Source organism: Xenopus laevis, chromosome 3S (assembly GCF_017654675.1).
Source record: "Xenopus laevis strain J_2021 chromosome 3S, Xenopus_laevis_v10.1, whole genome shotgun sequence".
Taxonomy (NCBI): Eukaryota; Metazoa; Chordata; class Amphibia; order Anura; family Pipidae; genus Xenopus; species Xenopus laevis.
In genome coordinates this window covers 95,260,266-95,277,385 of record NC_054376.1, presented here as the reverse complement: position 1 = coordinate 95,277,385, position 17,120 = coordinate 95,260,266, and the positions used below count along the sequence as shown (strand labels likewise).

At 38.5% G+C, this 17,120-nt stretch overlaps 1 protein-coding gene across 1 annotated transcript in view; it reads left to right on the top strand.

The window, feature by feature from the left end:
* The window catches only part of ppm1h.S (protein phosphatase, Mg2+/Mn2+ dependent 1H S homeolog), a 99,774-nt gene that overhangs the window by 64,813 nt on the left and 17,841 nt on the right, over positions 1–17,120 (top strand). The window contains exons 6-8 of the mRNA XM_018256040.2: positions 4,289–4,407; positions 13,247–13,310; positions 15,612–15,719. Of these exons, the coding sequence (XP_018111529.1) occupies positions 4,289–4,407; positions 13,247–13,310; positions 15,612–15,719 (291 nt within the window). The remainder of the gene's footprint in view (positions 1–4,288; positions 4,408–13,246; positions 13,311–15,611; positions 15,720–17,120) is intronic.

The following is a 17,120-nucleotide window of genomic DNA, read 5'->3' as shown; positions in this document are numbered from 1 at the left end:
TTTTATAATATATTATTGTTTGTTAATTATGTGATACTTGTTAAAAAAAATGGCTTTTTGGCAATGCCCTTACCTCTTCTTCTACTTCCTCTCCAGCCGATCCTCTGTAATTAAGTAGTGTCGGTGACTTAGGGTTTTCAAGAGCATTTCAAGTCATTCTAGCAACAGATGATAGGAGGGCAATGCAGCAGTACAGTAGAGAGTTGTGGTATAAACCTTAGCAGAGTTTGCTACTAGCAGGCTCCCTTGCCTGGATCACTTCCTCATTGGCTTAGGTTTCCTAATGCAACCATTTTAAATCCTAAATTTTTGCAAAAGAAACATACGCCACGGAGGCAGTGGCAAGGTTTTAGAAACAACACCAGGGAGCAGCAGACTCAATCTAATCAGACAGGGCTTGGGTAATGACACAAAGGACATGCCCTTGGCCATTTTTAGTTGGACATTATTCTGTACTGACCAGCAAACTCATTCTGTACAAAGTTTATAGATATTATTAAAGAAATTATTTCATGATTTTTATACTGTAGTTTTTTTTTTCTAAATTACACTGTTTACACGGCAAATAATTCACTCTACCATGTAAAATTTCATTCCTAACCTAACAAGTATATATTTTTTTAGTTGTTGTAATATTGGTGTGAAGGCATTTTGCCTGGTCATGTGCTTCCAGAAAGAGCCAGTGCTGCACTATAGAATTGCTTTCTCGTAGGCTATTGTTTCTCCTATTCAATGTAACTGAAGGAGTCACAGTGGGACCTGGGTTTTTACTATTGAGTGCTGTTCTTATATCTACCGGGGAGCTGTTATCTTGTGTTAAGCTGGCCATAGATGTAAAGATTTTTGTACGAATTGTCCATCAACTAAAAAGACCATTTCAGGCGATATTGCCAGGAAAACAAAGGGGAGCTGCCTGCTTGTCTCTGCAAACATAAATAGATTGCATTGGGACCGATAAAGATTTTTTAACTTGGCTGATCCATTTTCTGACAGATGTCGGCCGAAAAATCGTAAGATGTTCGATCGTTCGAATCCCACTAGCCGCACGATAATTTCGAGGGATTTATCGGACTTCGCTAAAATCGTTCATTCTGCAAGAGAAATCTTTGTGTCTATGGGGACCTTTAGGGAGCTGTTATCTGGTTACCTTCCCATTGTTCGGCTGATGGGCGACTAGGGGGGAAGGGAGGGGGTGATATTACTCCAACTTGCAGTGCAGCAGTAAAGTGTGACTGAAGTTTATCAGAGCACAAGTCACATGACTTAGGGGAACCTGTGAAACTGGAAATATGTCAGATTTCAAAATTACATATAAAAAAATCAGTTTGCTCTTAAATATAAAAAAATCAGTTTGCTCTTTTAAAAAATGGATTTCAGTGCAGAAGTCTGCTGGAGCAGCACTATGAACTGATGCTTTTGAAAAAAAAACATGTTTTCCCATGACAGTATCCCTTTAAGGAACACACAAGGGCAATCCTGCCCCACACTCCCACCCCAAGTTTAAAACATAAGCCTCGGAGCAGGTCAAAGGGGGGGCCGCATCGGTAGTACAATGAGCGAAATCTTTGCACTAGCGGGACCCAAATTTCTGTTTTAAAACCACTGGGGACACATTCTTTTAATACTTTTCTTTTGTTCAGCCCTAGCCTGACAAAAGTGGTTACTGCATTATTATAGGCTTTTTCAGGATCATTTATATCGTGAGACACACATTTGCAATGAAGCCTACTCAGAAACTGGTTGTCACATACACTGCCTTGCAAAAGTATTCCCCTCCCTTGGCTTTTTCCTAGTTTGTTAGATTCCAACCTTTAATTTAAATGTTTCTTAATCTTATTTTATGTGATTGATCTGCACAAAATGTAAATGAGAATAATATATATATAAAAAGAATTAAAAAAAAATAAACTGATAATTGGCATATGTATTCACTCCCTTTGCCATGAAGCCCCCAAAAAATACTGGTGCAGCCAATTTCCTTCAAACGTCACATAATTAGTGAAATACCGCCCACCAAAACTAACAGACAGGGCATGGAGGGCATTAATCAGAGAGGCAGCACAGAGACCAAAGGTAACTGTGAAGGAGTTGCAGAGTTCCCCAGCAGAGACTGGAGTATCTGTCCATAGGACCACAATAAGCCATACACTCCATAGAGCTGGGCTTTAAGTGGCCGGAAAAAAGCCATCACTTCAAAGTTTTACTACAAAGTTAAAAATAAGAAGGCACATTTTGAGTTTGCCAAAAGGCATGTGGGCGACTCCCCAAATGAATGGAGGAAGGTGCTCTTGTCAGTTGAGACTAAAATTGAACTTTTCGGTCACCAAGGAAAATGCTATGTCTCTCGCAAACCCAACACATCCCATCACCCCAAGAACACTATCACTACAGTGAAACATGGTGGTGGGAGCATCATGCTGTGGGGATGTTTTTCAGCAGCAGGGACTGGGAAACTGGTCCGAGTCGAGGGAAAGATGCTAAATACAGGGATATACTGGGACGGAGGTTCACCTTCCAGCAGGACAATGACCCGAAGCATACTGCTAAAGCAACACTTGAGTGGTTTAAGGGGAAACATTTAAATGTGTTGGAATGACCTAGTCAATGTCCAGACCTCAATCCAATTGAGAATCTGTGGTCAGATTTGAAGATTGCTGTTCAAAAGCGGAAAACATACAACATGAAAGAGCTGGAGCAGTTTTGCCTTGAGGAATTGGCAACAATTCCAGTGGCAAGATGTGGCAAGCTCATAGAGACTTATCCAAAGTGATTTGCAGCTGTCATTGCCACAAAAGGTGGCTCTACAAAGCACTAACTTTAGGGGGGGGGGGGGGTAAACAGTTATGCATGCAGAAGATTTCTGTTATTTTGTCCTTTTTTATTGTTTGCTTCACAATAAAAAAATAAAATAACATCTTCAAAGTTGTAGGCATGTTGTGTACATGAAATGGTGCAAACTCTCAAACAATCCATTTTAATTCCAGGTTGGGAGGCAACAAAACATGAAAAAATGCCAAGTTGAGGCACTGTAAGAGTTCTAAACTGCCTGTGTATGGATTATTATTGCCAGTGATTATTCTTACTTGTATAATAGCACTGACTGCAATGCAGATCATTTTTATGTGAATCAATATTAATCGCATGAAGATGTTTTTTTTTTCTTTTAGTACAGAGCAAAGGTTAACATATGATTATTCTTGATTCCCTGCAAGTTCTTGTTTTCTTCTGTCACGTTCTTTGTGTTGTCAGTGTATCTGTCCTTGGTGCGGCATAGTCCCAATATAATGCTGTATGTGTAAAAGCGGTATAGCATTTAGCTGTTTGCTTGCAGAGGCACAGCGGGAACACCTTCTTACATCTGCAGTGCCTTGAATATTCACTACCCGTGCAATCAGCTTCTGCTATGAACATTTAAATGGTATTCAGAAGAAAACTCTGGCAAATGATTACCTGAGAGAAACCCAAAATGCGGCAGACATTACAAGTCCTTTCAAAGCAGCATGGCAGTGGCAACATTAAGGTTGCTAAGCTCGAGCCTGCTTATATTTTACTTTTTTCGACTTTTTGTACAGCAGTGTTGTACCTGGTAGAACATTACAGTTTACCATTATAAGTCATAAATACATCCACAGCCTGCTATCAAATATCACATATTGTTTTGGTGTCCAGAAATACAATTTTAGATTTTGTATGTCTTCCGTTTATCAGTAAGTTGCAGTATAGCATCACGTTAACGAGCAATGGACACCTGTCTCCAGTGTCATTCCAATAAAGAGGCCGGTTCTAGAAATATAGGAGCACGGAAAGCAGATTTAAAGCCCCAATTTATAATGATCTGCTTATTGTTTGTGCTTGTGCAAAACCCATCGCATGTTCGTACTGACATATAAACTGCTCTTCATATTCCATTCAGTCCAACAAAATGACAAGTCCTATTTATAAGGGTTGTGTTCCATTAAAAGCTGTAATAACCCAGGCAAGATTTGTTTATCAACAGCTTCTGAAAATAATGTTAACATTGATCGCTGCCATTGTTTGTTTTATGGTTCATGCATTTTACTGTGAGAATCAGCATCAGCAATCAGATTGTCTTGGGCTCTGCAGATGTATATATCATTGCCAAAACTGTAGCTATAACTTTATATCTGATAAACACTGTAAAGTATGGAGACTGGTGTTTAATGGATTATATGTAGCTAGTAGAGACTATTAGTACCACTATCTTTTGTATAATAATGCTAAGTATTGCGTCATAACTGATTGACTGATTTTTTTACCTTTTTTCCAGGCATTTCTACAGCCACATCTACTCGGAAATGAGTTTACACATTTAGAATTTCCAAGACGTGTGCAGAGAAAAGAGGTGGGAAAAATAATGCTGTACAGGGACTTCAATATGACAGGCTGGTAAGATTTACAGAATTTAGGTTTTTACGTAATAATTTACATGTTAAATGCCCTGCTCTTGAAGAAAAGCTATATGGGGTTAAGCATTAAATGCTACAAAGTTGTGGGGGAATGCCAGGTTTTTTAATTACAATGTTTAAATTGTCGTCAGGTTTATTTCATGTGTGTGTTAGGGCAGTGGCACATGGGGAGATTTGTAGCCCGCGCTTATTTATGAGCGACAATTCTCCCGAAAATGCATCTCCATTGGAAATAATTGAAATCACTGGTGGAATGACCAACATATCGCTAAGTCACCTTAAGTTTCCTCCATCCAGAGGCAACTTGGCAATTAGCAATATGTTGGTCATACAGCCAGCAATTTCCATTATTTCCTATGTAGAGACATTTTCTGGAAATTTGTTGCCCGCGCTCACTCACTGCCCTTAAATAATCACGGACAACAAATCTCTCAATGTGCCACTGCCCTTAAAGGGGAAGGAAACCTAGTCGGCGCAAAAACCCTCCCCCCCTCCCGTGTGTTGCCCACCCTCCCTCCTCCCCCCTGGCCTACCCCTCCCGCTGGGCAAATGCCCCTAACTTGTTACTTACCCTTCTGCCCAAGTCCAGTCCAGGGAGTTCACAGACGACATCTTCTTCCACGCGATCTTCTTCCTGCTTTGACTGGCGTATGCGCAGTAGGAGCATTTCGCCGGTACGGATCTACTGCGCATGCGCCAAAAGTGACTTTTGGCACATGCGCAGTAGATCCGTACCGGCGAAATGCTCCTACTGCGCATGCGCCAAAACGCCGGTCAAAGCAGGAAGAAGATCGTGTGGAAGAAGATGTCGCCTGTGAACTCCCTGGACTGGACCTGCACAGAAGGGTAAGTAACAAGTTACTTTGCCCAGCGGGACGGGTAGGCCAGGGGGGAGGAGGGAGGGTGGGCAACACACAGGAGGGGGGGAGGGTTTTTGCCCTGACTTGGTTTCCTTTCCCTTTAAGTGTTGACTTATTGTCTTTTTAACATTTTGTGATTTATTTTTAAGTTTAATATCAAAGCTGCTGGCTTTATTAAACAAAATCTCAAGCTTGACGGATAAATATGTATGTATAGAAAGGCTAATCTATTCCTTCCTAATTCCAAACATATAAGCATTACTTTATACAAATATTTGCCCATGTTCTGAAAAACATGTGCATATTCCTAATTGGTTGAAATATGATTTTCTTGGAAACGAGTAATTGGAACCCTTATTGCTAAATTATGTCAGCAGTGATTTTAGGGTCGTTTTTATACACTATAGTTAAGCTTTTTCTTTTCGTCTTAAAACCAATGGGTCATCAAGTTTGTGTTTTCCTCCTGACACATAACAGCTGTAGATCTAATGACGTTAGTATCACGATTCAGTTTTGGCATATGTTATTCCAAATAATTGCAGGATAATCAGAACACTTTGCAAAATAACTATGACCTAATTTGTCTATGTATTACTGCAGCAACGCCACAAATATGCTGCTATTCAGGCATAGATATGTTGCTAGGAAAGTATGTTTGGTTAGGGTGCATCTAATTAAATGTATTAGTATGCAAGAGTATATTTTACTTCCTCAATCTCTTTTGTTAAGAGTTTGGATTTCGGCCAAGCTGTTTAGCACCGGGGACTTATTTTACTCCCTTGTCTAGCTTGGAAGGTCTTTCAATCTCTGAGGATGTGATTAAAAGAAACTTCACTTTAAATCCATCTTAGACGTCGGAGAATGACCTTTCTGTTGACTCTGCGTTTACAGCTCCTCTTGAAAAGAGTCAAAAAATGCGGTTATTAATCTGTGAGTTGAAGGCAAAACAAGGGAGATAAAAAATGATTAGCTAGTTTTAATTGGTAGCATGCAAGTTCCTTTTTTCCCTTTCCTGTTGTGCTTTTCAGTGTCATTTCTTTGCTTAAAATTAAATGGTTAGCAGATGGAGAAATGGTAGAGGATTCTCTCTGCAAACCCAAGCCTGTTATGTAGTAATAATTGTTTGATTAATTTAAGGGCTGAAGACTTACAAAGTCAATGAATAAATTAATCTCAAAAGACACACATTAGACTTAGTGTGACTTGTTCTGCATCCCTTGGTTATATCTGTAGCTAGGTTCAGAGTAACAATTAAAACTGGGTAAATAGATAGTATGTGCAATATCAAAAATGTTTATTATACAGTTAGCCAAAAATGTAATGTATAATAGTTGACTGGATGTCGAACAGAAAAGAACACAACTTCCTGCTTTGCATCTAGTTAATCAGGCAGGCAAGGGTCAATACACTAATGATCAGTAGGATTCACAAGGAATATAACACCCAGCAACACGGAAACTTATTTATATAAGGGTCGAATTATAGAGGTTTTTGAAACTATGACTACACTCTTAAACCACGATTATCATTGAATTCATGAAAAGATCCTAATATAATAGGTATGAACGAAAAAAAAGCACTGACCGATACGCTAAACACAAATACATTGAAAACCATTTTTCGGAAAATTCCTAGTGAAAAAAAATCTAAAAATCAAGTCCGAATTGATTAAAAGTGATCCAGTAAGATCAGCATAGCTTGGCAATGTTTTGCATTAGAGGTTTTTGTGGTTTTTACACTTAATAAATCTGAAATTTTAAAGCTTTTGAGATATTTAGGAAACCCGTGAATTTTTCAAGATTTGTGGAAAAAAATCTTTTGGATTTAAATTTTAGAAAATGGGCTCCCTAGTGTCTTTTTAATCCTACAGCATTCTATACCCCAAATTCCTCCAACAACATGCATTATGTTTGTAAAAATCTAGCAGATCGATGTTAGTAAGGATGGGGCTCACCTGAGAAAGTTGCCCACACCAGTGTTTTAGCCATTTTGGAGTCTTGCATTTTCAGATCCGTCATTGTTGGCAGTGAAGATCATGCTCATTGGTGACAGTTAGTGACACCTGTAGTGCACATGATTGAGACAGCAGATCAGCTGCTCTGAAGGGACGGGTGAGCAGAAGGTGAAGTTAGACAAGCTTTTTCTTCTGTAAGCCTTCATGTCTAAATTCCACACTGCTACCAGTGGGGAAGCACTCATAATTTAACTTTTGTAATTGTATAAATTTATTTGGCATATTTTTAGTGAAATGTTTGTTCCACCTGATTATACTATTAGGATGCATCAATCTAACATAGTCATGGCAAAATGTGAAAGAAGGATATTTCTGTGATTAAGCAAGACCACCCCGAATAATGTGTTTTACTTGCAATGATCCATAGGATAGGCAAAGGGTAGGCGTTTTCAGAATTGTTGTATATACCTTGGGTGATAAATCTCCTTATCTGCCAGTACGCTATAGCAATACTGCACCGTGCTGTGTATACAATTCGTGCTATATAAAGATAAATACATTACTAATTGATATGAGCCTCCAATGCAGTTGTGTAACTATAGACAAAGAAGACCCTGCAGTAGCAGGGGGGGCTGGACTCTGGGGTCTGCTTCCTCTATAGCTAATAAAAAAAACCCTCCTCTCCAGCCACTGTCTTACCTGCAGCGAGGAAGGGGGTGGAGTCGGGGCATGGAGTGGGCGAGCAGTAAGTGGGCGGGAGGATGGGGATCGGTGTGCGCCAGACCCCTCTGAAGATTTTTTTTTTTTTGCAGGGGGGCCCGGCACACTCAAATTATGCCACAGCTCCACTGAAAATGTAGTCTCCAAGAATGGTCAACATGTAATTGACACTGTTAATACCACAATGCTATCTGTGCCGTAGGCGGCGGTGACTAGGATTTCTGACCCAAAGTAACTGGTACACTCTGTAAGAAGACATTACATTATCTATGAAATAAGTATGCAAGGAGTTACCTACTAATTTATTTGTGGTGTATAATATACATTTGTATAAGTATCTTTATTCTTCTGACCTCAGCCTCCAAATTTGATTTGTAAGCCCTTGGAGCCAGGGAGTGACTGTTTTGGGAAATGTCTGTGTGCAGCTCTGCAGATATTATCTTCTTTCTAACATCATATTTAATAACTAAATCTTCTCTTGTTCTCTCACTGTTTAAACAGGGTTCCTTTTTTTTCATGATATGCAACTTTCTGCTGTGTTTACTGAATACAAATGTGCTGTACTATGAGATAGAGAAAGCACATCCAATATGGCTTCTAACAGGCAATGTTTTAAGAAAATCTATGCCATGGATAAATTACTACATGAAAAAAACATGGATTAATGTATTGGATTCTTTTTTTTTATTCCAAAGGAAAATGGGAAGCTTAGTTGTGCCAATTGTTTCTTCTCTACCATTAATCTGACTGATGCAGTTGCAGGGGTATATCAAGATTGCCATTGCCTAGCAACCTCTGATAGCGTTCTAATTAGAAAGCTATTGTTCTCTGGAAGATTCTGCAGGAACACGTGCATTGACTTGCAAATGCCTCCACACCCCTCCTTTATACTACTAGTATTAGGAATAATTTATCGTTTCATTCATTTTTATGTTATAACAAAAAATATTTTAATTTTTGAAATGGAAAATTGAGAGAAATAAAACTATCCAGACACAGATCAGTCTGACTGCTGTCTGATAATATTTGCTTCAAAATATTAAAGATCACAGCTTGTTATTTTGGGGTTGAGCAAAGTGAATGTATCACAGGGCACCTTAGAAGCATGGCTGACCAGTGATTGAGTGATTGATCAGGTTATTCAAAAGCTGATCAATTCAGATTGTAGAAAAGTGTATTTGTGCTTACACAGTGGTTATGCAATTTTGGCCAACAATTATTGTATGGTCCTCAACACTTTTAAATTGACTTTCAGTATGATGCAGACATTCCCTAGACAATTTGAAAATTGCATGTGGGGGGGGGGTTTGAATACAGCGTATCTAGCATTTTGTTAAAGGAACAGTTCAGTGTGAAAATAAAAACTGGATAAATAGATAGGCTGTTCAAAATAAAAAATGTTTCTAATATAGTTAGTTAGCCAAAAATGTCATGTATAAAGGCTGGAGTGAGCAGATTTCGAACATAACAGAACAAACCAAACTTCCTGCTTTTCAGTTCTCTAACTCTGAGTCAGTCAGAGACTTGAAGGGGGGCCACATGGGACATAACTGTTCAGTGAATTTGCAATTAATCCTTAGCATTCAGCTCAGATTCAAAAGCAACAGTTATGACCCATGTGGTCAAGTCTCTGATTGGTTACTGCCTGGTAACCAATCAGTAGAAACCAAGAGAGCTGAAAAGCAGGAAGTAGTGTTCTGGCTATTATGTTACACATCCAGTCACTCCAGTCTTTATACATTAAATTTTGCCATAACTAACTATATTGAAAACAGTTTTTATTTTGCACAGTCTATTTATTTACCCAGTTTTTATTTTTATACTGATCAATTCCTTTAAGCAGCTCTCCAGCTTGGAATTTCAGAAACTATCTGCTTGCTAGAGAACAGCTTACCCTAGCAGGAAGGGATGGGACCTTTAATATCTGAGGGGGGTCAGCTGGTTGATGAAAACAAAAAAAGCTCAGCTCAGATTCTGAACTCCTATTTTTCGTCTGTCTACACAAATGAGGAACCAGTTAATGAAGGTTTCCTTCTTAATAGTCCCAATTCTAGTAATACAACTAATGATGCATGCTACACATGAGGAAATTCAAAAGAGACTAGAACATGTTAAGATTAACAAAGGTCTGGGGCCAGATGGTATTCATCCCAGGTACTTAGCGAGCTTAGCTCTGTGATTGCCAAACCTCTTTACTTAATTTTTCAGGATTCATTGAGGTCTGGCATGGTGCCGATAGACTGGCGATTTGCTAATGTGGTGCCTCTATTCAAAAGGGGATTCTGTTCTCAGCCTTAAAACTATAGGCCAGTTAGTCTGACATTAGTGGTAGGAAAGCTTTTCGAAGGTTTAATAAAGTATAAGATACTGGGCTTCATAGCAAATCATAATACTATAAGTGTGTGCCAGAATGGTTTCATGCGTAATAGATCTTGCTAGACTAACTTCATTTCTTTTTATGAGAAGGTAAGCAGGGACCTCGATTTCTGAAGCATTTGACACAGTGCCACACAGAAGGTTACTGGTTAAATTAAGGAATGTTGGCCTGAAAAAGTACCTGGATAGAGAACTGAAGATAGACTACAAAGAGTGGTGTTAAATGGAACATTTTCTAATTGGACCAGTGTTGTTAGTGGAGTACCGCAGGGCTCTGTACTAGGTCCCTTGCTTTTCAACTTGTTTATTAATGACCTGGAGGTGGGCATTGAAACTACTGTTTCTATTTTTGCAGATGATACTAAATTGTGCAGAACTATAGGTTCCATGCAGGATGCTGCCACTTTGCAGAGTGATTTGTCTAAGTTGGGAAACTGACTAAGTGCAACTAAACTGGTTAGAGGGATGGAAGACTTAAATTATGAGGGTAGACTGTCAAGGTTGGGGTTGTTTTCTCTGGAAAAAAGGCGCTTGCGAGGGGACATGATTACACTTTACAAGTACATTAGAGGACATTATAGACAAATGGCAGGGGACCTTTTTACCCATAAAGTGGATCACCGTACCAGAGGCCACCCCTTTAGACTAGAAGAAAAGAACTTTCATTTGAAGCAACGTAGGGGGTTCTTCACAGTCAGGACAGTGAGGTTGTGGAATGCACTGCCGGGTGATATTGTGATGGCTGATTCAGTTAATGCCTTTAAGAATGGCTTGGACGATTTTTTGGACAGACATAATATCAAAGGCTATTGTGATACTAAACTCTATAGTTAGTATAGGTATGGGTATATAGAATTTATATGCAATTATGGAGGGGTGTGTGTATGGATGCTGGGTTTTCATTTGGAGGGGTTGAACTTGATGGACTTTGTCTTTTTTCAACCCAATTTACCTATGTAAACTAAGTATGTAACTAGCAACCAGGCAGTGGTTTGAATGAGAGCCTGGAATATGAACAGGTGAGGACCTGAATGGAGCAAGCAGATCAGTAGTTTGTTGTATGCTGCAAAAGTGAAAGCTGGAAAGAGGTTGAATAAATAAAAGATGCAATGTGAATTAAAATGTTTCTTAAGATTGGGATATTCTATTACATTCGATTTATTAAAAAAAAAAAACCACGAGTACAAATATACTCGAGAATAGTCTTTGGAACCTTGAATAGTCAGCATTTATTAAAGAATAAAACCAAGAAACGTTGTCAGAAAAAAAGCTTTAGCTCAGTTTTCTAAGTCCCATGATATTGGGACTGTGAGAAATCTGTACAGATACAGTAGTCAGGTTGCTGATGTGACTCAATATCTTACTTTCATGGAAGTAATAGAACTATGCAGAGTGGGGTCTATTGGAGATGCTGTCTGCCTATTCAGTTAAGCCCTGAGCAGCACAACTGTTCTGAATTACAGCTACCGAGCCAAAAGCCTTAGGTTAGCAGTTGAAAACAGTAAAAAAAACTAAATTTTATGTAATTGCAAATGTGCTTGGAAGCTTTCTTTTTTGTTTTACAGCCCCTATAATCCAATATAATTCACTGCAGTGCCTTGCAATGTTAATTGTTTTCTACTTGGATTGAAATTGCAAGGCTTATTTCATAATTAGTATACGTTTACATCGCCCCTGGTGATCATTAAGCCAAGGTACGTTAATTTCGTAGCTTCTTGTCTGTAAGTGTTTTGTTCATATGTATGGAAATATATCCCTTGAGCACAGTGAAAGCAGATTTTGATATCTGCTTTATACTTCACATAGGTTAAGGTCTTTATTGCAAAGAGAGTTGTACGTTTTGAGTTGATTCAGTAATGCCAAGGACAATTTGTACAGAATGAGCATGTCTCCAGGTGAGGACTGTCCATAATTGTCACAGAGAGGTCATATTAATTGAATGCTTTGCACTAGATTTTTTGTAGCTATTTATTTCACTTGTATGATATTGCAGCAATGGGGAAAAACAAAGTTAACACCATCTCACTATTGTATAGCAGCCACTTAAAGCTGTGTCCAAGAGGTATGGATGCCTAAAGCCGGTGTTCTCCCCACCCCCACTGTCTGCCCACCACCCTTGCCCACCACTGTTCCCACAATCCCCGGCCACTGTGTGTTTATGCTGTCTACCACTAGTTCTGCGCAGAGAAGGGACTAGAACAACAAAAGACCCATCGCCCCTTGGCCCAGCAGTACAAAGCCCCAGTTTGGTCCTAACAATACATATTTATGTAGTAGGTAATTTCCCCCCAAAATTTGGGGGTTGCTAAAAATATTTTGCTATGAGATTAGAGTTGAGTTACATAAACACTGCTAATGTAAAATGTGAAGCCTTTATCAAGTACTGTAATTATTGTGCAAAGCAATTAGCATTGTATATATATTAGGATTCCAACTATATTTTCTCAGCTGCCGATTTAGATATTGGAAACGCAATCCTTCTGCCTCATAGGCCTTATTTGTTCATGGACTTTAAAATTTCCTGTTTATTATAATATTTCAGGAATTGGATCTGTTATATTCTTCAACCTGTTATCCAGAAAGCTCTGAATAACAGGAAGGCCTCAGCTTTAATCAAATTGTTTTTAAAATGATTTCCCTTTTCTCTGTAATAATTACACAAACTTGATCCCAACTAAAATATACAGTAATTTAATCCTTGTAAGGCAAAACAATCCTATTGGGTTTAATAAATAGTTGGATGATTTTTTAGTAAATGTAAGGATCCCTTAAAGAATATTGGTGTAGGCTCACTTTAAGCTAGCATACCTGCACTGAACCTGCGTTAGTGATATTTAATAAGAGTTTTAAATATATTTTGGCCTTGGTTATTGTGTATAAATTACTTACAGTGTTGTTTTCCCTCTTAGGGCATATAAAACAATTGAAGAAGCCGATTTAAAATTCCCCCTGATATACGGAGAGGGCAAAAAGGTAGGTTTAACTCATTTCTAGTCATTATGATTTTATGTTATAGGAAATAACTGTGCATTTCTGGGTATTTCTGCAAGCAATAACACAAGCTCAGTATATGAACTTAGTTCTATATAGAAACAGTTGGTAGTTAATGCGTCACCAATGGTTTTTTTTTTTACTGTTGCCCTTTCTGTATTAACCTTTGATGTGTTTATTTTAACTGAAAACTTTGGCCCTTGATAGATCCAGATGCTCAGAAGGAAATGGGTATGCGGAAGTCCTGAGAGATATTCACTTTATTTAAATATAGTATGTCATAGGGCATCTCATTTTCCAGAATGTGGGGCAGAATTATTTTTGCTGATTGAGACCAGCAGTGAGAAATGCCTGTATGCCTTTGCCCTTAATGTATACTGTAAGCGTCATTTAAGTGAGTGAAGATGGACTAAAATGGACATGATGAATGATGCAATTCAGTAAGGTACTTGCACTTAAACATGCACTTTTACATGTGCCAATGCATCATTCCTCTTCTGATAAATGGCCTTTTGACATTAGCGGCCCTTGAGCTACCACTACCTTGGAAATGGCTGAAACTCTTGGGTTCCCACAGCAGGTTGTGCCAGTAGGTGAGCCAGATTTATACCCACAGGATAGAACTCCCTCTAAAATGCTACATGAAGTTTACATCTAATTGGCTCAAGCAATGTGTTGTCCATTTTGAAGAATTAGGTGCCGTTGCAGTGGGTGTGACTTCATATGTGACTGCAGTTATTAAAAAAAAAATTTATTATGGGAAAAGAAACATAAGCGATTTGGTTCCAAAACTTTGCAAGCTGCACTTTCATTCATAAATGACCCCTTATATGTTCAGCAGCAGAACCAGGCACACCTAATAGTTCATGCTCCCTGTGTGACCACAGATGGAGCCATTAGTAAGTCTCCAACTGCAGTTTTATTGTATTTATAGCTGCTTATTTTTAAGATTGTATATTTAAGCACAATCCTGAAAGTATTTTTATGATGGAAATTGCCCCTTATAACCATAAATCAGCCCAAGATTGAAAAATTACATTGTAAAAAGCACTTTTTTGCCAAGTTGTAGGTGTTACAATTGGTGACACTTAAAGGAGAAGGAAAGGCTAAAATTAAGTAAGCTTTATCAGAAAGGTCTATATAAATACACCAGTAAATCCTCAAAGTAATGCTGCTCTGAGTCCTCTGTCAAAAGAAACATGGCTTTTCTTTCCATCTATTGTGTACACATGGGCTTCTGTATCAGACTTCCTGTTTTCAGCATAAACCTCCAGGGCTAGGGCTTGAGCATGCTCAGTTTGCTCCTCTCTCCCTTTTCACCCCTCCCTCCTCCCCTCGTTGCTGTAATCTGAGCTCAGAGCTATGAGTGAGCAGGCAGAGTCTCAGGCAGGAAGTGATGTTACGCCAAGCTAATATGGCAGCTGCTATACTAAACATAAATGTAGTGTTATAGCTTGCACTATTGTGACTCATCTATTGGCAGTAAACTGCTAATATAGCTTTCCTTCTCCTTTATTTGGTTGTATGTTTTCAGACATCAAATGTTTTCATTGATTAAAAGTTTCATGAGTGAGGTTATTTCTTCAGTAACTTGGATTTTTGTTACTAAACCACTCACCCACCCTCTATGCCATATTTTACTAATTGATTAAGAAGCAAGAAAGAGATATAGATTAGTAGCTTATAGCAACAAACTGGAGGCTTTCAAATACGGGAAGAATTCAAGTCCACCAGCTGATTCGTTTCTATGGGTTAGTAAAAATTTAGCAAACTTTGCCCCTGTTATTTCAAAACCCTTGGTGTTCTCTAAAAGTGATAAACATGGCATGTTAATGGTGAGAACTATGTCCCTACCTAAAAATTGCTGGGCTGTGGATTTTGTTTTTTACTTGTGGCAAGGCTATCATATGGTAGGCTGGAGTATTGTTAGTATTTTGCCCAGTCATTTATATCGAGACTGATATAGTTCCTATCACTAGTAAGACTGTAGCAGTAACAATGTTTGAGCTAATTTTAGTAATCTATAACAACCAATTAACAGAATAAATCATCATGTTGTTTGCTATGGGTTTTGTAGATCTGAAGCAAACTTTGCACCAGTTATTGCATGAACCCCTTATTTTGAGATGGGAATTAATGAGTATTGGGAGGTTCTATTAATCACATAAGGGATTATGTGCTATCGGTTATTCAATATTAACATAAGGAATTTCCTGTAATATGAATATAATAAAAATGTATAATACTTATATGTATATTTGGTATTTCTTCTTGTTCACCCAGGCTCGTGTTATGGCTACAATTGGTGTAACAAGAGGGCTCGGGGACCATGACTTGAAAGTACATGACTCGAATATTTATATTAAACCTTTCCTATCCTCAGTCCCCGAGGTAAGTTAAAATCACAAAAAGGAAATTCCTTCTATCATTTACCACATATTTTTGGTTGAAAACACCATTGCCAATCTCCATGATTAAAATTCCATCTCTTTAATTCCCTGGAATGAAACCATTGTTTCACCTAAACCATAATATTTCTCGGAGAAGAAGTTCTTTCCTCTCTTGCCATTTATTACTCATCTCACCTTTTTAAGACTCCCGTTGTTAGGAATATTTATCTTTGGGAGTTAGATTGAGACCACCACCTTTTTCTCACATTCCATAAAAACATTTAAATCATAATGATTATGGGTTCAGACATAGAAGAATTGAATTCAGCTTCTAGGAGGTGAGATCCTTGTATCCCAGCAATTGTGACATCTCTAGTTTCTCCTCCGCAATCTCCACACCTTGCATTAGGCATTAAGAACAAAGGACATATGTTATGTAACATTTTCATTAAACTACATGTTATTATAATCTGCTTCCACTTTCAGAGGGTAGGGATACCGGAGGGCAGAAGTGTGGACATGTCTGAATTATATAACCACCCCCCCAACAATAGGGACCACAGTGTTCCCCAGAGCCATCCTCTGGCCCTGCTTATACAAGATTATTTTCTTCTTAAAGAAAAAACATGAAACACAATGAATACATTGAATCTGTAGTTCAATTGGCCCTGTGAAACAAAATAAGCAATAGCTGATATTATACATGCATACAGTGGGAGAGAAATTTATGAAAGCACAAAATGATTTATGATGTAGATTCAATTCTAAGGCTGTTGCTTTGTGGTTTCTAGAAATTCTCTTTCTAAGTATCTGTTTCTGCCAGCAGATTTCCAATTCCCAGATAGAATTTTTCCCTTGCTTGCCATATGCTGTCCGGATTTTCAGTGCTGTTCCTTTTGTTGCTCCTTACAATGACAAATCTGCAGTTTGGCACCAAGTATTCAACCGCTTAAAAACTTGTTAACGGGCAACTCCTTTATAGCTTTTCTGCTGCCAGCCAGGGGTAGGTGGCATCTCCAATGAGAAACCACTCTGCATATCCAGCACTTGTCCTTCTCAGATTTTTGCAGCTGTGCTGTCAGCCAAAAGAAAAAAACCTACATATAGTTCTCCACAGCTTTATTTGACTCTGTTACTTTCTATCCTGTCTGCAATCTCATGTGGACTTCCATACTCAGTCTCCCTTAGCCAGTCTCACATTTTTACTAATTTTTTCCTAGGTGGGGAATCCAGTAGGATATTACTCTTTTTTTGTGCCCAAGTAAGCTTACATCAGTCATTCTGGGCCCTTTAATAGGGTAATATTTGGGGGGTTATTGTAAAGCCTCTATACCAGACAAGTGAAACTGCAGGATGTGCCACTAAGTACCAGTAATGTCAAAACGCGAAAATACTTTGTTTT